Raw genomic sequence first — 16,727 nt, forward strand, 5'->3', positions numbered from 1 at the left:
AAATTTACTTGTCCACTGGACCTACTTTGGAAAGGTGAAGAAGCCATATAGAGCGCATGATATTCCAAATAACTCGGTCGCTAATTTCTTACAAACAACCCCCGCGTTATAACAAAATTCAAAAGGTATCATTTACTCGCTTAAGGAAAGGTTGATGGTCATCTGAGTCAAAGTGATTAAACATGTCCAGACTGCATCGCCGGATGATGGGCTAAGCTGGGCATAGCAACTCCTGATGAATCTCTTGAATATTTTGACGACGCTGCGTCGTCCGGGTTCACTGGTCCCTTTATCTTCAGCGGGAATCGAGGCATGGCCGACTGTCTCCTTGGGGTTGACTCTGTACTGTATTTTGGCAGCGTATCTTCTCGCTTCATGCAGAGCTGAAACGACCGCTGGCTGTCCGTTCGCTTGACTACTTTCTGTGGTGCAACTGCTCCATATACCCGAACATGGCGTGCAGTGACACCGCTCTTGCGATCAGCGAAAACAAGGCTCTGCGATTCCATTCGCTTTGGTCAGTGTAAGTACTTTGGCACATCCAGAGAACAAAGCTTACCGCGACCAGGTTAATAGCGCTCATGATCATAGCCAATATCCCGGCAGAGAGAACAATTTGCCAGAATGAATTTCCAAGGGACTCCTGGCTTGTGGCCTCCGTATTCAAGTCGCCCAAAATACTGACTCCAAGTATCAGCATTGCCAGGGCCAGGGTGATAAACCCAGAATCCTGACCCAAGAGGGGCCAGTTGTGATCAAAATAACCGCGGAAAAAAGGGAGTTCTGAGATGATAAGAATGACTGTTATCACAATCATTTAGCAATTTGATCAAGACACTTGTTAACAAGGGCGCTGTGATCACTTACTGCTAACTCCAGCGATTATGACATGAGATGCCGCCTCGAAGAAAAAGAAGCTGCTCAGCAGCGAGATCTTCACCAGCATCACCGCGCAGGCAGCAATAATGTCTAACAGGGCGATTATGTTCAAGACCCGAATCGCATTAAGAATCACAAACCCTGGGCCGGCCAAGGACTCTTTCAAGGAAGCCATCATGGATCGGGTATTACAATGAAGGAAATGCGCCAGCACCTGCCTGTCCAACCTTATGCAAAGTTAGACCAAGATTCTTATAGTAGTATATTCAAAGAATGGATTCGTGTGGAATTTTGGAGAGAAACTGATAATAAGGAAGGTGGAAGCGCGGCTCTGAGGACTGACCAGCAGCAGACTGTATTCAGATACTGAAGGAGGCGGCGAAAGAAAGAGCGACAGAGTCAGGGTTAACCTGAGGGTTAAAGAAGAAATGAGATCAACATAACTCAGCCAGGGCATTGCCTCCAAAGCCTTATTGATATGTCCTGGCGCGCCACGAAATGTCGGGAAAGAACCCCAAGCGTATTGTCAAACAACGACAATAAGTACAATAGGCAGGAGTCGGACCTGAAACACACTCAGTGTTCTATTGAGCGACAATGTCCATTCATCTTTATCCTGGCGCTATTTGTTGCGCTTTCTTGTCTTCCATCGCAGCTTAGTGTTTCATTACCTTTTCACAGCGACTTGCTCGGCGCTTCCGTTGGATTTTGGTTGGTGTTCCCAGGAGATTCCTTTAGCGCTGTCTTATACAGGGAAAATACAGTGATCGACTTACATGCCCGATTGCTATTCACCCTACTTACAGAGCCCCAAGCCTGAGAAGGAGGAGATCGGCTAGTTGATCGCGGATGTGTCCTATCGAACTGCCATGGTAAGTTTCCCCTTCCTTGCTCGGCATGCGACTCCCATGATATTATCTAGGGTTAAGCGCCCACTCCATTATTTATTTTTAGGACTACTCCACTACCCTATGGGATCATTGTTAAAATGATGCTGGATGCTTTCTCACAGGTGCATTAGGCTATTATTTATTCACCCAATCGCCCATCCGATATAACCGCCCAAAAGGTTGCAGCGCATACCTAGGTAGCTCGTTCAAATCTTGGATAGTTGAACTAACCCAGTCGATCTTGAAGTTGTCTAAATCAATCCCTGGCTTTGTTCAGAATGAGATTTTGCTCCCTATATACCGGGGGTCGCTCTCTCGCCCCTTATTTTCGGTGTGCACTAGCCCTCTCCCATGAGCGTTGTTGCACAGTAATATGAGTATGGCCAAGTATCTGTGGTCACAGGACCGCAGCAATAGTAGATCTGCTAACATTGGAGAAGGAGCAGTACCTTAGTACAAAACTTGCATAGAGTTTGGAGACTATGGCTAGCCTGGCATCGACGTACGAAGGCCAAGGCAGGTGATCAGAGGCAGAGACATGGAATATGTTTATCTTCCAGACAAGGAGAAGCTGCTGGTTACAAACCTTAATCTAACCTTGATTAATATGGCGAGCCTAGCCTTGGCCGATTCCAAGAGGCAGAGACTCTGAGAGTGGAAGTTCTAGAAGAGAGGAAGTCAACCTTCGACAACCGGAGCGTCGAAACAGTTTGGACAATCGAGAGCGCTCTAGGGCCGAGTCAACCCCTTGTGCCACCAGAGCAAGAGCAAACTTGGTAGGCATTCTTACAGAAATCGGAGAAAGCCTCTCACATTGAAATGCAGATACTCTGTGGCAATGATCCTCGACCATCATGGCCGAGAAGCAGAAGCGATCCATCATCCTGGTGTTGGTCGAGACGACGAAGAACGAAGAAAAAGCACTGGGCCTTTCAACGAGAACACTCTGGTATCTATTGGGACACTGTCGGAATATCTATAACATTGAGTTGATGTTATGTGAGATATACTGGACCGTCATCCACAGGAAGCCGGCCAGTTACATATATAATTCGGATTTAGAAGGTCATGTTCCCCCAAAACGGAATATCTCCTGTGTAAAGGTTGGTGTTCTTAGCCAATGTAAATTTCCAAATTGAAATAAATACATTCCGATAACTATGTATTATAGCTACTAGCAATGTCAACCTGGTGTTCTCTTGGCGCGGATGCCCGGTGGTTTTGCAAACTGTTGGTGAAATAGGATTGTATGGATACCGGCGGAACCTTCCACGACCCTTGGTTAGTCCTCACCAAGTCCTACTTGATTAGATAGTATTGGAAGTCTTAAAGGCAAACTTTTTTTTTTTTAGAACGCCCCCCTTTCCCCCCCCCCCAATCCTCCCCACCAGCCGCCGCAGACACGGAGTCAATAAAACAAATTCCAAGGGAAAAAATTATATAGTCACAAACAAGTAGAAAGGAGGCCAAGAAAAAAAAAAGTCAACGTCATTCAAGATGACTCGCGGAAACCAAAGAGACCAGGATCGCATCAAGAACCAGAAAAAACAAAACAAAAAGGTAAAGGACGATTTTTGATACAGGTCCTGTATATCTCCCCTGTCAGGTTTTCACTAAGACCATATTCTACCCGTCTAGAAAACCGCCAACACCTTGTCCGGGACGCAGTTCCAGCAGAAAAAGGAGTCGGATGCTGAGATCATGCGAAGGAAGCAAGCAAGTGGTAAGTGTTTTTTTTTTTTTCCACTTTGTCTCCCGGTGAGACACAATCGACAATCGCATTCTTAACTAACTTCCGGTGCTTGAAATTAGCCGACGCAGCGAAAAACTCATCCGATAAAAAGAAATGACCAGTATTGGCTTGGATCCGTCATATATGCCACCCGCTTCGTTTCAATGAACATCCTCTTATGACATACCCCTCGAGCAACCCCCGCTTTTTTGGATTATAACCATGTCTGTCGGAGCGCATCTGTTTGGAGAGATGCCATATGTTGAGAGATGTGATGGGAATGACGGATCTACACGGGCTATTTTACACTATACACTGGATTCTATACAGGGAAGTTGGGGCTATTGGCGCATATTATCATAGCATTATATCTAGCGAGGCGTTATTCAAAACGCGGAGGAGTTTCTATTCTTCGTACGCAGAGCGACGTATCACGAAGGCACGAGAGACTATATTAATCATACCTGTTGCTTGAAAGACTAAGCTTTTCGACATTTGATGGTATTTCACCACGGCGCAGACGTGGGTAGTGTGTGGTTTTCTCAAATCTATGGTTCATTGTAGCCAACTTGATTGTAGCCATCCCAATATTTCCTCGCCATGGTCAACCAAGATTTCCAAGACTGCACTGGCAGAGCTGTATTCTTCATCGAATCATCCGGAACCGTGACAATAGGAGTATAAGAGATCCCCGTAACTCTCTGTAGAGTATTGATGACCGTTTCCTCTAGATCAAGCGCCTTGACGGACAGGTCCACAAAAGTCCAGAGGCTCTCGCCTTCCCACCCGACGTCCAAAGCGTAGCGGACCACCCTCTGAACAGTATTAAGTTGAAGATCTGCCCTCGGAACAGCTTCCAGAAGGTAAAGCATGAACATCCACCCGGATATATCTGACGGATGGGCCAAGCACCAAGACAATGTCGAATCGAGGATTGACTCAGCCAATGCAGAAGGACCTTCCTGGCCTTTTGTAGCATTCGAAAGGACGCCGACCACTTGTCTTATATAGTTAAAGGCATAGTAGTTCCGTGGATGTAGTTCGCCGGCCCGAAAGACTATGTCTAGCTCAGATTTCAGCAAGTCGACTTTGCTTTCCTGGTGTTTGTTTGTTTCCGATGGGCTGACGAAGGGTGGTCGCCTCGCTCCCATTCCGCGTGTTTCGAGTAACCGACTTAGCACCCATAATCGATGTTGCCATAACGTAGGGGATTTTGTATGTCGGTGCAAGGGCGAACAAATATAAGTTGTCATCAGGGTGAGCTCAGTTTCTAGCGCTTGGAGAAGTGGCCCTGGATCGTCGGAGGAAAGGTCATGGTGTCTCTTGAGGGCGTCCAGCCGCCCGCGTCTCCAGTTGCATGCTGTAAGATGCTCGCAGTCGAATAACAATATTATTTCTGTTGAGACTAAAAGGTCCTCGAGGATCGCGTGCGAAGATCCGTGCGGTACGCTCTCATTCTCGTTCTCGTGTGGCGTGCGTGGAGTTCCGTATTCGAATTTGGAACTCGACTTCCCAAAGAATATACGCCTAGCAGTCACAAAGGCCTGAACCAGGTATTTCTTCGTAATACCTACAGAGCATTCATCTTGGAGGAGGGGACCAAGAGCTGGCGGGAGAATCTCGATCTCAAGAATGCGGTTGTTTCTGGTCGTAAAGATCCGAGCGAGTTCTTGGAACGCATTGTCTGAGGCGGACATTGGGGTGTTTCAATCTATCCCATCATTGAACGAGTCAACCGTCATTTACCATGGCGTGGACAATGGCCTTGTGTGTAGTAGTTTCAGACGAGATGCTGTGTTGAAAGGCGGACAGAAATGCCGCCGACGGATTTAATGGGGCAGAAACGAGAGGCCAACATGACAACGTCATCCAAATCACGAGAGTTCATTGTTCCACGACATTTCCGACTGTCTGTCCAGTTTCTCCTCTTCACTCTGCCTCCACTTGTCTCCTTACATCAATCTTCTAATTGGAGGTTTTCGTCCCTTCAAGATCGCGCGGAACAGGTCTGATTATCTCTTCAGCGCAGGTGGGTGCTGTGGCCTCCCACAAACCCAAAAGTAGCTTCGCAGTCAGTTCCTTCTGTCAGTCACATTTCTCTACCACGACCATAGTACACACTCCAAGATGTTATCCCTGATCTGGACGATCTTTTTCCTCCACGTTACCATCTATGTGGTAAATACTGTTGGCGCAAGCACGATTGACAGCCTGGTACGTCCTATGTTTCCTGTGATCAAGCTACACTCAGTCACACGGTTCAAACCACTTCAACTGCCACCTTGATCAGTTGTTCCTTGACTGACAAAACTGTTCCCTCTAGCTATGGCTTCTCTACCTGAAATTACCCACATCAACTTCAAAGAATGCGCGGGAGCAGAGCCGGCTGAAGCGCGAAGCCCTCGAGTTGAAACGGGACATGAACAACACCAGCTCTCAGGATGAATTCGCAAAGTGGGCTAAGCTTAGGCGTCGACATGATAAAACCATGGATGAGTACGAACAGCTGAGTATGTGATATGCCTCCAGCCCTCTTCTCTACATTCTCTTCGTGCCACTCCTCCATAACCAGTGCTGAAACTGACTGAATATACCACTTCTACAGACAAAACGCTCACGGCACAGAAGAGCACGTTCGACTGGAGTGTCAAGATCGCTCGGTGGCTTAGTACAAACGGTGTGAAGATCTTTCTCCAATTCTGGTACTCGAAGTCGCCCGTTTTTGCGCTCCCAGAAGCGTGGATCCCCTACTACGTGCAATGGATTCTGTCATTCCCCCGAGCTCCTATGGGATCCGTCAGCGTTCATGTTTGGAACAGCGTGTGCGCGACGGCGGTTTCGGTCACGGCGGAGATGGTTACTTCGATGTTTCTGCAGACAGCTCAGCCTACTCCGGTTGCTACGGCTCAAAAGACGCAATGATTGACGGTTGGCATGTTACATATTATGGATTACATGAGAATGTAAAGTAAACCAAGTGTTTATTTTGTTAGAATTAAAAAAAAGATATCTATCTAATAGTGTAGAAGAATGATGTTCTTCAGATATGAAAACAATCGTTTATCGTCAACAACCCCATACCGTAGTAGGGATTTCAGGGCTTGACTCTATGATTGGTATATCATCATGCGAACAGTGAAGGAGACAACAAAACAAGATGTAAACAAGGGAGTCCGGCCCCTGTGACAGGGCTTCTGTGTGCGCGGCTCCATGAGAAGCCAACACGGTGCACCGCTTTACCATAAGCTACAGACTCTGGAAGATAAGAAAAAGAAGTGAACTCCTCGCCTCAAGAATGAGCCCCATTGAGTTACCCAGTCCCTGCAAGGGAACCAGGCAATCGCATGACTATCCAAACACGACGAATGGCAACCCAGATAAACCCCTCTCCGGCACCCAGTTATACCACCATTGTTTCCACCGTGAAGGCGTCGGATACAAACAGGATACCGGGAGGGAATAGGGCAGTCAGCCGCTATCGAATTGCTTCTATGGCGGCGCGTTTCCGCAATGCCTGACCGATATGAAGGTCAGGATGTCCGGGGACTTTCTCCCAAAGCCATTACCTCTCTCGAAGAGAGGAGAATATCCCGTGAGGAATATTCTGTGTGTGAGCTTTGAATGCGATCCTTTGAGCGAGAAGTTGGAGAGAGAGAAAGAATTCGAGAGCGAAAACTTCGTTGGAGCTTTTTTTCTAGTCTTTCGGCTGATTGAAGTGGTTCCGCTAATCCTTCTGTGGGCTAGTGTAATCACGTGATATTCATGTAGAGGAGCCAATGATGTCCTTTACTTTGAGCCGGAAGTTGTATGTTTCAAACTGGAGGAAAAGGAAGTGTTGTTGGATACCATCATGGTTTTTCTTTCAATATTGGTAATTTCAACTAGTGTGACTTAGACTTAGTGTAGAAAATTAAAACGTACAGTCGCTTTTTGTTCCATGGAAATGGAGAAAACATAATTTATGCTATGAAAGTTACAGAGAATGTTAAACTGGGATTTACGCCTTGGTCTTGGTCTTTTTCGCCTTCTTAGCCTTTGCTCCAGCCTTGGTGGCAGGCGAAGCAGTTGCTGCAGGTGTCTCCTTCTTGGGTGTCTCCTTCTTAGGTGTATCCTTCTTGGGTGTCACCTTTGGTGTCTCCTGTTCTTTTGATTGTGCGCCCTTCTTCTTGTCCTTCTTAGCCTTCTTGGGGGTATCATCAGCAACCTTCTTGTCCTCCTCCTTTGGCGCTTCAATGGCCTTGGCAGGTTCTTCGGGCACTGTCTCCGAAGCCTCAATGGCCTTGTTCTCTTCCTGCTGAACGGGGACCTCGTCGACACTCTTCAATTGGGGTAATTCGAACTCGTAGCCCAAAGCCTTGAGTTTCTCAGCTTTGGCGAGCCGCCTCTTCTGTTCACGATCGATGCGCTCCGACCACTGCTCTCTTGTCTTGGCCTTATCAAGTCGCTTCTTCTCAATTCGGTTCCAAGGGGTCCGCTTAAACCGTCTGTTGGCGCCCTTCCAGAGCTCTGCGTGCAATTGTTCCTGGGGTACGTATTTGCACTTCAGGATATGGCCATACATCAGATAGTTATCCATGGTCCCCGCGACAATCTTCGCCACAGAGGTGGAGGTGAACTCAATGAAAGCGTAATGCTTGGAACGACCGGTAATGCGATTGCGGGAAAGACGCAGACGAGAGATTTCGCCGAATTGCGAGAAGTAAGCCTTCATCTGATGTTCGTAGAAACCGTGCGGAATACGTCTGTCAAGTAACTGGTTAGACCTAATTCACCAATGATCGAGTAAGGGCCGGAAGACTCACCCGACGTATACAGTACCTGGCTCCTCCGCCTCTTGTTTGTTTTCCCTCTGTTTCTTCAAGATCTTTCTCTTGGCCTTCTTAGAATCAGGAATCTTAGGAACCGGTTGGTCGGAGTTAAATCCTTCATCCCCGGACTCGTCCTCGTCCCCGCTGCTCTCGAAGCCCTTAATGAGCGCGGCGGTCCGGTCATCCTCTTCCTCATCTTCACTTGCACTAGCACCGGACGCGGCAGACTCTTCATCTTCCATCTCCTCATCGTCAGACTCTTCGGCGACTGGCTCTGGCTTCTTGGCCTTGGTGCTTGCTTTGGCCTTGGTAGTCTTTTCCTTGGGAGCGGGGGCTGCTGTACCATCCGCCTTCTTAGTCTTCTTGTTGCTCAACTTCTTCTCTGTCTCGACCTTGGCCTCAGGGGCGTCCTCTGACTCGCTGTCGTCGTTGTCGCTGAGGAAATCGGCAGCGCGCTTGCGAGGCTTGACCTGTCTTGTCGGCTCGCCATTGACCTTCAACTTAGCGGCAGGCTTCTCCGCAGCATTTCCCTTGTTCTTCTTCAGAATAGGCTTGGGGCTTGCATTCGTGGATTCGGCGGGCTTGGCTTCCACCTTCTTGGTCTTCTTCGCGGGCGAGTCGGCGGCGGCAGTAGCGGCGGCAGCTGTGACATTGTCAGTAAATGGTACGGCAACCCACCTGGGAAATCTGAGCGAAATGGAAGGACAACATACCCTTGCGCTTCTTGTCTTTCTTATCTGGGGCCATTATGGCGTAAAATAATAAATTGTAGGCTGTGGTTGAGCGCTACAATCCAGACCTGTTGATAGTGAGAGGGTGCGGAAACTTTTTTTTTTTGCATTAATTTTTCTTTCTTCCGACGGAACGCCAAGCGGTGAGCTTCCGTCTCAGTCTTAGTCTTATCGATGGACTAAGTAAACCTCCCTCGCCTTTCATTAGCAATCACAACAAATCGTCTTAATAAAACAGCCCTTCCTTTCCCCTTTTTATTTTCTAAGATAAAGCGGATGCCATGGGGAAGAACAAGAATGCGACCAAGGCACTAACCCAGGAAGAAATCTGGGACGACTCTGCGCTCGTACAAAGTTGGGACGAAGCAGTAGAAGAATACAAGGTACCTTTTGTTCCCTAAAACTGCGGCGCACGTGATATGCACTTCTAACACACCACTGGATAGCTCTACCATAGCATTCATGCCAAAGGGGAAAATGTTGAAGATGTACTGAGGGATGCTCAGGACGCCGAAAATGGAAAAGTAGTTCCAGAGGATGGTCAAGGAGTGGTCGACCAAGATGACCACATGGAGGCCGATGTTGAAGAGCCGGCGATCGATACAGTAGCGGCTTCCTCTGAGGCTCAGCACATACCACAGGCGGATGTTTTGCAAGTATGTCGTTGTAGCGATAGTTAATTTATGCCAAGGTAACTAACTTTTGTTTCAGAACGCAGGTAGCCCAGAGGTTCCTGTTCAGAGAACGAATGACCCAGCTGGGCCCGGTGTTATGGGATCTGCCATGCCTCAGACATTGTTATCGCAAGGTGAGAGAGTCCGCATCTATATGTGCTATATAAGCTGATTTTGTATATGTTTCAGTCCAAGATGAAGGACTGAAGAATCTTATGATGTCCTGGTACTTTGCAGGATATTACACTGGTCTTTACGAAGGGCAACAGAGAGCAAGCCAAAATAAGAGTTCATGACTTATCTCTCGCTACAAATGATAGGCACTTACTGCCTCACTATTAATACAAGAGGTGACATGAACCGCCACTGCACCTAACTATGCCCTCGGAGACGAGTATTCTAGATGCTGCGGTCAGTTGGTCTTCTGACTGAGCCACTGGGCTAGGGAATAGATTGGGTCATCAACTGGAAGCCAGCCTTATACGCGTGTCTTCAGAACCATCTTCATATATCAATCGTTCGCCCGTGGGCTGATGTTCAAGGCAATGATTTCTCGCATATTAGCCCTAATTGGGCACAATGGGGATATAGCAGAATTCCAAGAATAACCCCTGCAGGCAAGGAGTGCATCAACACATTAATCAGACAGATTTTAAGATACTCAAACACATTATTATGTCAATCACCGTCTCCAATAGGGACTGGGCACAGATTAGATTATTAGCTTTTGTTCTCATGGTGTCTCAAGGTGCTTTTTTATACACCAGAGGCATATTAACGAAAAGGAAACCGATAGCTAGTAATTTGATTAAGATGTATAAACGGCTATTTAGAAACATGACATCTAACTTGCTCCAACAACCCTTGGCTCAATACAGTACTTCCTGGTCCATCACTTACAGAATTCCCAGGAGAGGGCCGAGGAAAGGGATACTCTTGATAGGGTCGTCTTTCTGAGCCGAGGGGCTAGGAGTGGCTGGAGTTGCAGAGCTGCTGCCGGACTGCTTCTTTGTGGGAGTTGGAGTGGGAGAAGGCTCGCTTTGCTTTTGATCTTCTGTTGGAGTCTCTTCCTCAGGCTCCTCGGGCTCGGTGTCGGTCTTCGTCTCAGGTGAGGGCGAGGGGGAGGACGAGGGGTCCTCGGAACCATGCACTCTCTCTGCACTTTGCGCTTTGTAAAAGCCCTTCAGAGACTCGGTTGCTGTCCCACTGCTGGACGGTGTGGGAACAGGGCGGACATTGACGGGCGTGGGCTTCGGCGTCTCATCATCGTCACCGTCGTAGAATTCTTTGTTGATCTCCTGCGCCACGTGGGTGGTGGACTGAGTCCTATCAATCACCGTCCCATCAGGCGTGTTCAGCGTATAGCTCACCTTCACAGCATCATAGGCAACATGTGCCATGCCGCTGGGGGCAACCGCACTGGAAGGCAAGGCAGGGTCTGCGCGCTTGGCCGGCAAAGCAGAGCCCGTGAGAGCTAGGATGAAGCAAACGGTATAGAAAGAGAGCGTGGTACGGGCCATTTTGACAGGTCTAGGATTGCAACGAGGAAGATCTCAAATTGGAAGGAGTGGACAGGCCTATGAGATAGCCAAACTATTTTTGAATACAACTTTCAGAGGAAACGTGCTTGGGAACGAAAGACTCGCTGTCTTGCGGAGAATAAACCCATCATTTATACAGGAGACAATGTTGTCAGAACGGTAAACACGCGAGGACATACATACTCAAGGGAGGCGACCGGGCATTTCCCAGAGGTCGCGAGGCTGGCTCGTGCAATGAGGTTTGCGTATGGCCTTCGCCCGACAAGATTCAAGCACCATCCGACGGCAAAGCAAGGGAGCAAAACGGCATCCATGGACTCCTGTCAGCTGTTCCTTTATCTGATTGGCGAGTGTGCCTCAATCAGTGAGAGAATCTTGCCCAGCGACATTCCAAAGCCTCGGATGAGAAGATCTTTCCATATGTTGCAGCCCGCCCTTGGCTGGGCAACATAACTGGCCTGATCGACATTCTCCTTGGGACCATCGAAGCCTGCCGCGATACGCCATCCACCGTGCCAGCCCTTCCCGACGCCTTGGCTTTGCAAACACGCCACAAATTCTCAAGGCGACATACTTGGAAAATCTTTGACTACGCAATGCACATTCCAAGAAACTACTAGTACAGCTTGCAACGGTTTTCGGAATGTATCTCCCTACTTTGACACGTACCACCCCATCTGAAACTAAGGTAGACGCAACACGAGGGAGCGTTTAGAAGTGGACGATGTCCACGGACTCCTTTTCGGCACGGTTTTGACCTCGAATATCATAGAGCAGTGACGGACGAGACTTCGAATATGCCTTGCTTGACCTTTTTTTGTCTTTGCGAGCTTACGGGGGTATATTGACCTGTTTGTTAGTTCGTGAGCAGCGTCGGTTGAGCAAGGGAAAGATCATCTTCTTTCCTGGGCTATACAGAACATGGCAATCAACCTTCCCTCAAGACTGAGATGGTTGATCGCTCAACTAGGTACGAAGGACTGGCATGCGTCCTAAATCAAAATCCCTTAGAAAGGGGTGTATGCTCAAAGCGAACCCAAACAACCCCGTAGTCGGGCCGGTTGTACCGGCACCTTTTGGCAGGCGATGGGATTAGAACGAGCACAAGTTCATCGCTCTCGGTCTCTGTCTAAAATTTGCAGACGGAACGGGAGCTTTGAAGGCCAAAACCTCCATCAACAAGGGTATGTCGGAGACCTGAAATATGTTGAAGAAGAGAAAAGCCAGCGGGAACCAAACGCGGAAATTTATTTGGTGGAGCTTGTGGGATGGGTTATGTAATCTACAACTTAGTACCACGGCTGCACTATATTCCGGTTCCTTGAATAACTTATTACTAGTTCGTCATTCTATGTAGCTTTAAAACAATTTACAACGAAAATGGTAGTGAAAAGGCAGTAGAAGAGCCATAACGAGGCTATCTATCATTGCCTTTGCACTTCCCACCGACCATGATCTAGAAACGAGCGAGAACCCTGTCCTGGGTGTCGGCTAGTGCCCACTCACTGCTGTGGTTCTTACTCAAAACCGTCTTTGCCTGCTCAGTTGTGAAGCCCTTGGCTTCAACAGCCGGGTTGTAGCCGAGACCGGTGATCTTTCCAACAACGTCTGACGGTACGGACGCCGCAACTTTTCCATCCGCTCGCTTGTAGACAGTCACCACAACCGCGCCTCCCAGACCCAGGTTGTGTTGCAGGGCGGCATCCGTTCCATCGATCAACCGGTTGTTTGCCCAACCACGCAGGTGCCACACTAGTTCCGCGCACTGCGCAAGACCCGTCGCTCCCAGAGGATGACCCTTTGAGATAAGGCCTCCCGATGGATTGATCACCATCTTGCCCCCATAAGTGATGTCGCCGCGACGAACCATCTCGTGCGCCTTACCGGGCTCAGAAAGCTCGAGTGCATCGATTGTGATCATCTCATTAGCGGAAAAGCAATCGTGTAACTCGCACACCTTGATATCCTTCACGTTCACGCCAGCTTCCTTAGCAGCTGCCCGACAAGCATTACGGGTCATTCCGAAACCCATCAGGTCAATTGAGCTTCGGTTGTATAGGGTGTTATTATCGGTGGCCAGTTGCTGGCCCGCAATCAAGATTGCCTGGTCCTTGAGATGCGGCCGAGCATCCAGGAATTCTTGGGAAACGACAACCGCGGCAGCGGCGCCATCCGATGTCGGGCAGCACTGCAGCTTGGTGAGTGGCTCGTGGATCATGGGCGCCTTGAGAACCTGCTCAAGGGTGTATTCGTTTTGAAACTGCGAGTACGGGTTGCGCTTGGAATGCTCATGATTGATACGGCCTATCTCGGCGAAATCTTCGTTCTTCGCTCCATACCTACACCATGTCAGTTGAAATTCCGTAGAAGTAGATAGATGGGGCCCTGGAGAGCATACTTCTCTATATACTCCCGACCAGCATTACCAAACATCTGAGCCGCCCCAGGGGCATTCGTGATTCCCCTAGTCTCAGCCATCATCATTCCAAGCAAGCCTGTGGGGTTCTCCCGGTCATTGTAAACCGACTGAAGGCTTCCAGGACTCATTTTCTCGAAGCCGACAACGAGAACACAGTCAGCGGCCCCGTGGGAGACCATCGTACGGGCCATCGCCAAGCCAGTGGAGCCCGTTGAGCAGTTGTTGTTGACATTGTAAATGGGAATCTGTGTCAGACCGAACTGATAAAACACACGCTGGCCGCAGGTACTGTCCCCATAGACGTAGCACGCAACTCCTTGCTCAACATCATCATAGTTGATGTGGGCATCCAGCATGGCCTTGACGCCAGCCTCAAAACCCAGTTCATGATAGTCAACCTTGCCCCGAGGTTTGATAAATTTGGTCATTCCTACACCTAGGACATAGGCGGGAGACGCTGCCTTTTTGCCCATTGTGCCGATAGGTGGTTATGGGGGAATCTAATTGTTAAGGAGAGGAGAAGAACAGAGAGAAGAAGACAAGGTCCGTGGGATTGTGCGTGTGGTCCAGAGGTGGAGAACTGGGGAAATGTTGTTTATTTAAAGCATTGCGGCATTGATATAGCAATCGGTTAAGGAGGCAGCATATGAATCTCTGCAGAATGATTTACTGCGGAGAACGCCCAGCGGTACTTTTTGCGGGGAGCCGCCTACCGAGGTCCCGAGGATATTCTTTGTTCCTTGTGTGCGACCTGCACAACTCTTCATATCTCATGTCTTTCTGCTGTACGCTGCACAACAAACCACAGCTCTTACCTTCTGCTGATCGTCTCACTTTTTAGATCAAAGGATAGTCATAGTCAAGTCTCCTTTGTGGACCATCTCACATGATTGGGTTGTACCTAGGTCGACTGTGAGGTCCGAGGATTATACAATCAGATCAATGGAAGCTCAATCTCGATGAATCTTTGATATATATATGTGTGTGTGTGTGTGTAGAGAGGTATATCATTTAGTCTGAGATGATCGATAAATGAGGGTGCCCAGTTGTGGTGTTGGACATGCTACTGTCCATACCTATATTAGATACACATGGTTTGGTACCGCGGGATATAGCCGGGATCATGCCTTGGTATTGAACAATGCATTCACGAAATGAACAAGAAACTTGCCTTGGTTTAATTGGGGTTAAACAAGCAACAGAGCTGCACTCAGATGCTAGGATAACCAAGTATCAAAAAGCACAGACATGATTGAGCTTCAAAGCCGATTCCCACACCTAACAGCCCCAATCACATGGCATATCAATCCTCGAAGTGGGCTCGGGTGGAATTTAGCTGGTATACCGGACCAAAGCTCATTTGTCAAGTTGATGATGTCCTGACTTTCTGGCCAGTAACATGGGTGATGTATTGAAGGGGACCAAAATCCGGACACCTATTTGTATCTCTGATTGGAAGTCAAATTTATTCGAACTACCCGACATAGCTCTTATCTACCATTACGACACCATTCTTTCGATTCGGATGGTCGAAACCATTACATAACTGTGGTACGGCCAACGATACACTCCGTCGATCCATAGCTTCCTGATATTCAACACTTGCTTCATGAGGCAATTTTGCTCAACTGGTGTTTTTATGCATCGGGTAGTATTCGTCATGGACACGGACGAGGATTCTTTCAGACCCTATCATCATAAGGGGCCTTTTCCAAATACGTACGATCAAAATGATAGTGCCGTATGAAGGTTTACTCCATGACTTGGGGGAGGGAGGGATGGCTGGCCTTCTACCTATCATCCAGCAAAGAATTATATACTCCGTCAATAACTGAGGTCGTATCTCGACTAGGTCATATTCTGATGAATTATGAATGTCCCTGGCACTCACCTAGACCCAATCCGGAGTAGCCCCCCATCCTCTTCATTCCTCAATCAATCAGAAGGCCTGTTAGTCGGCGGGGTAGACGGAGCGGGTGTTACCACCGCCCGGACTGGTTTGGTCCGATACACCTTCACGCCCTTGCCACTGGTCAGTTCCTACCCTAAAGGGGGGCAGTACCTTGACTGAAAGTCCTCCGGTAATCATACCACAATAACATTGCGGAGACTCGGGATTTAGCTATCTGATCGTGGAAGGTAATGGGAATTGCAGCGAGTTAAAGAGAAAAGCCGTAATATTCAAAATTGACCATCCACTCACTCACTCATTGAGTAAGTTCCTCTTCCTGGGGTCCAGCAATGGGAGGATCGACCTGTAAGGAAGAGTAGTGTGGGTTTAGTGTGTATGGTGGAGGTCGTACTGGATGCCTCACGACGACGTCACTGGACAGACAGTCTAAGCCGGTTCGAGCGAACCAACCAGTTGAAAGGGGAGAAAGAAGGTCCACCACTGACTGCCCTCACCCACATACCTGCTGGAATTTCGGGCGCAAGTCCACTCCAGCAATTGTAATTTACCTAGAAGCTGGAAGTTACCTAAATTACCACCAGCTGTACTAAGTTACAGTCCGTGCCTACAGACTACAATCATGGGCAGCTGGTGATCCCCTCAACTTTCTTCCTCTTCGATTCACCCCATTCGACTGTGTTCATTGCATTGGGTTTTCTTCCACACCCACGAGAGTGGAGGTCTCGTCCCTGGAGGTATGCTTAGCTTTCTCTCTGATTTTGCATTGGTTTTCTTTTCGCCCAACGGCCCCAAGACCAAGGGAAAGAGAAGAAGAACAGAAAAGAAATGAAGCAAAGGCCTAGTGTGGTCGATGAAGCTGACACTATGATTCCTCTATATAGGTAGCTCCTAAATTGCACCATTTCTCCTGCTATCCAGACTGTTCTTGAATGTGATAGAGAAGGCACTTAGGTGTATTCTACACCAGCTCCAGAAAACCATTCGACTTCGACCGTAGCCGTCTCCGGTACGCAGACACGGAAGAAGTGGATATCGTCGCTACGACCCTACTGCTGGCCTCCGCTATCGCCTCCCCTTCATTGATTTAACCCACGACGTTCTTCCCTCCGTGAAGTATCTGCACCTTCTCTCTACAGATCGA

The 16,727-nt window shown here is 48.4% G+C and overlaps 9 protein-coding genes across 9 annotated transcripts; 4 read left to right on the plus strand and 5 right to left on the minus strand.

Moving 5' to 3' along the window:
• Positions 1-176: 176 nt before the first annotated feature.
• On the minus strand, positions 177-1,054 carry BDV37DRAFT_286234 (uncharacterized protein; the record flags this gene model as incomplete). Its single annotated transcript, XM_032087881.1, has 3 exons — positions 177-512; positions 560-801; positions 868-1,054. The coding sequence occupies 3 exons, from the start codon at positions 1,052-1,054 to the stop codon at positions 177-179; spliced, it is 765 nt and encodes a 254-aa protein (XP_031938187.1).
• Positions 1,055-1,207: 153 nt separating this feature from the next.
• BDV37DRAFT_196098 (uncharacterized protein) lies at positions 1,208-1,945 on the plus strand. Its single transcript, XM_032079772.1, has 2 exons — positions 1,208-1,751; positions 1,901-1,945. The coding sequence occupies exon 1, from the start codon at positions 1,358-1,360 to the stop codon at positions 1,697-1,699; it is 342 nt and encodes a 113-aa protein (XP_031938188.1). The 5' UTR covers positions 1,208-1,357; the 3' UTR covers positions 1,700-1,751; positions 1,901-1,945.
• A 1,201-nt stretch (positions 1,946-3,146) lies between these two features.
• BDV37DRAFT_256611 (4F5 domain protein) lies at positions 3,147-3,956 on the plus strand. The gene is made up of 3 exons (XM_032082853.1): positions 3,147-3,329; positions 3,408-3,492; positions 3,582-3,956. The coding sequence occupies exons 1-3, from the start codon at positions 3,267-3,269 to the stop codon at positions 3,617-3,619; spliced, it is 186 nt and encodes a 61-aa protein (XP_031938189.1). The 5' UTR covers positions 3,147-3,266; the 3' UTR covers positions 3,620-3,956.
• A 1-nt stretch (position 3,957) lies between these two features.
• On the minus strand, positions 3,958-5,340 carry BDV37DRAFT_256612 (uncharacterized protein). The gene has a single exon (XM_032082854.1). It carries the CDS (start codon positions 5,196-5,198, stop codon positions 4,050-4,052), a length of 1,149 nt encoding a protein of 382 aa, XP_031938190.1. The 5' UTR covers positions 5,199-5,340; the 3' UTR covers positions 3,958-4,049.
• A 43-nt stretch (positions 5,341-5,383) lies between these two features.
• On the plus strand, positions 5,384-6,514 carry BDV37DRAFT_256615 (guided entry of tail-anchored proteins factor 1). Its single transcript, XM_032082855.1, has 3 exons — positions 5,384-5,715; positions 5,825-6,011; positions 6,107-6,514. Exons 1-3 carry the CDS (start codon positions 5,629-5,631, stop codon positions 6,421-6,423), a joined length of 591 nt encoding a protein of 196 aa, XP_031938191.1. The 5' UTR covers positions 5,384-5,628; the 3' UTR covers positions 6,424-6,514.
• An 868-nt stretch (positions 6,515-7,382) lies between these two features.
• Positions 7,383-9,193, minus strand: BDV37DRAFT_196160 (RNA-binding protein). The gene is made up of 3 exons (XM_032079774.1): positions 9,023-9,193; positions 8,304-8,952; positions 7,383-8,243 (listed from the first exon to the last, which is right to left on the minus strand). Exons 1-3 carry the CDS (start codon positions 9,054-9,056, stop codon positions 7,499-7,501), a joined length of 1,428 nt encoding a protein of 475 aa, XP_031938192.1. The 5' UTR covers positions 9,057-9,193; the 3' UTR covers positions 7,383-7,498.
• Positions 9,194-9,280: 87 nt separating this feature from the next.
• Positions 9,281-10,391, plus strand: BDV37DRAFT_256618 (uncharacterized protein). Its single transcript, XM_032082856.1, has 4 exons — positions 9,281-9,423; positions 9,487-9,696; positions 9,752-9,848; positions 9,904-10,391. The coding sequence occupies exons 1-4, from the start codon at positions 9,322-9,324 to the stop codon at positions 10,008-10,010; spliced, it is 516 nt and encodes a 171-aa protein (XP_031938193.1). The 5' UTR covers positions 9,281-9,321; the 3' UTR covers positions 10,011-10,391.
• A 185-nt stretch (positions 10,392-10,576) lies between these two features.
• Positions 10,577-11,361, minus strand: BDV37DRAFT_196173 (uncharacterized protein). The gene is made up of 2 exons (XM_032079775.1): positions 11,085-11,361; positions 10,577-11,033 (listed from the first exon to the last, which is right to left on the minus strand). Exons 1-2 carry the CDS (start codon positions 11,232-11,234, stop codon positions 10,611-10,613), a joined length of 573 nt encoding a protein of 190 aa, XP_031938194.1. The 5' UTR covers positions 11,235-11,361; the 3' UTR covers positions 10,577-10,610.
• A 1,251-nt stretch (positions 11,362-12,612) lies between these two features.
• BDV37DRAFT_256623 (putative sterol carrier protein) lies at positions 12,613-14,271 on the minus strand. Its single transcript, XM_032082857.1, has 2 exons — positions 13,654-14,271; positions 12,613-13,594 (listed from the first exon to the last, which is right to left on the minus strand). The coding sequence occupies exons 1-2, from the start codon at positions 14,145-14,147 to the stop codon at positions 12,712-12,714; spliced, it is 1,377 nt and encodes a 458-aa protein (XP_031938195.1). The 5' UTR covers positions 14,148-14,271; the 3' UTR covers positions 12,613-12,711.
• Positions 14,272-16,727: the final 2,456 nt, after the last annotated feature.

The sequence above is a fragment of the Aspergillus pseudonomiae genome, assembly GCF_009193645.1.
Source record: "Aspergillus pseudonomiae strain CBS 119388 unplaced genomic scaffold BDV37scaffold_72, whole genome shotgun sequence".
NCBI classification, from domain to species: domain Eukaryota; kingdom Fungi; phylum Ascomycota; class Eurotiomycetes; order Eurotiales; family Aspergillaceae; genus Aspergillus; species Aspergillus pseudonomiae.

What these genes read in the sequence shown, in the direction of transcription:
- BDV37DRAFT_196098 (XM_032079772.1), top strand. Translation starts at nt 1,358, where the DNA reads ATGTCCTGGCGCGCCACGAAATGTCGGGAAAGAACCCCAAGCGTATTG.
- BDV37DRAFT_256611 (XM_032082853.1), top strand. Translation starts at nt 3,267, where the DNA reads ATGACTCGCGGAAACCAAAGAGACCAGGATCGCATCAAGAACCAGAAA. An exon ending in AGAAAAAACAAAACAAAAAG is followed by an intron (nt 3,330 to 3,407) that starts GTAAAGGACGAT and finishes CTACCCGTCTAG; the next exon opens with AAAACCGCCAACACCTTGTC. An exon ending in GCGAAGGAAGCAAGCAAGTG is followed by an intron (nt 3,493 to 3,581) that starts GTAAGTGTTTTT and finishes GCTTGAAATTAG; the next exon opens with CCGACGCAGCGAAAAACTCA.
- BDV37DRAFT_256612 (XM_032082854.1), bottom strand. Translation starts at nt 5,198, where the DNA reads ATGTCCGCCTCAGACAATGCGTTCCAAGAACTCGCTCGGATCTTTACG.
- BDV37DRAFT_256615 (XM_032082855.1), top strand. Translation starts at nt 5,629, where the DNA reads ATGTTATCCCTGATCTGGACGATCTTTTTCCTCCACGTTACCATCTAT. An exon ending in CAAGCACGATTGACAGCCTG is followed by an intron (nt 5,716 to 5,824) that starts GTACGTCCTATG and finishes TGTTCCCTCTAG; the next exon opens with CTATGGCTTCTCTACCTGAA. An exon ending in GGATGAGTACGAACAGCTGA is followed by an intron (nt 6,012 to 6,106) that starts GTATGTGATATG and finishes CCACTTCTACAG; the next exon opens with ACAAAACGCTCACGGCACAG.
- BDV37DRAFT_196160 (XM_032079774.1), bottom strand. Translation starts at nt 9,056, where the DNA reads ATGGCCCCAGATAAGAAAGACAAGAAGCGCAAGG. An exon ending in GAAAGACAAGAAGCGCAAGG is followed by an intron (nt 8,953 to 9,022) that starts GTATGTTGTCCT and finishes ACAATGTCACAG; the next exon opens with CTGCCGCCGCTACTGCCGCC. An exon ending in CCAGGTACTGTATACGTCGG is followed by an intron (nt 8,244 to 8,303) that starts GTGAGTCTTCCG and finishes GTTACTTGACAG; the next exon opens with ACGTATTCCGCACGGTTTCT.
- BDV37DRAFT_256618 (XM_032082856.1), top strand. Translation starts at nt 9,322, where the DNA reads ATGGGGAAGAACAAGAATGCGACCAAGGCACTAACCCAGGAAGAAATC. An exon ending in AAGCAGTAGAAGAATACAAG is followed by an intron (nt 9,424 to 9,486) that starts GTACCTTTTGTT and finishes ACCACTGGATAG; the next exon opens with CTCTACCATAGCATTCATGC. An exon ending in TCAGACATTGTTATCGCAAG is followed by an intron (nt 9,849 to 9,903) that starts GTGAGAGAGTCC and finishes TATATGTTTCAG; the next exon opens with TCCAAGATGAAGGACTGAAG.
- BDV37DRAFT_196173 (XM_032079775.1), bottom strand. Translation starts at nt 11,234, where the DNA reads ATGGCCCGTACCACGCTCTCTTTCTATACCGTTTGCTTCATCCTAGCT. An exon ending in TTGCCTATGATGCTGTGAAG is followed by an intron (nt 11,034 to 11,084) that starts GTGAGCTATACG and finishes GATAGGACTCAG; the next exon opens with TCCACCACCCACGTGGCGCA.
- BDV37DRAFT_256623 (XM_032082857.1), bottom strand. Translation starts at nt 14,147, where the DNA reads ATGGGCAAAAAGGCAGCGTCTCCCGCCTATGTCCTAGGTGTAGGAATG. An exon ending in GGTCGGGAGTATATAGAGAA is followed by an intron (nt 13,595 to 13,653) that starts GTATGCTCTCCA and finishes GACATGGTGTAG; the next exon opens with GTATGGAGCGAAGAACGAAG.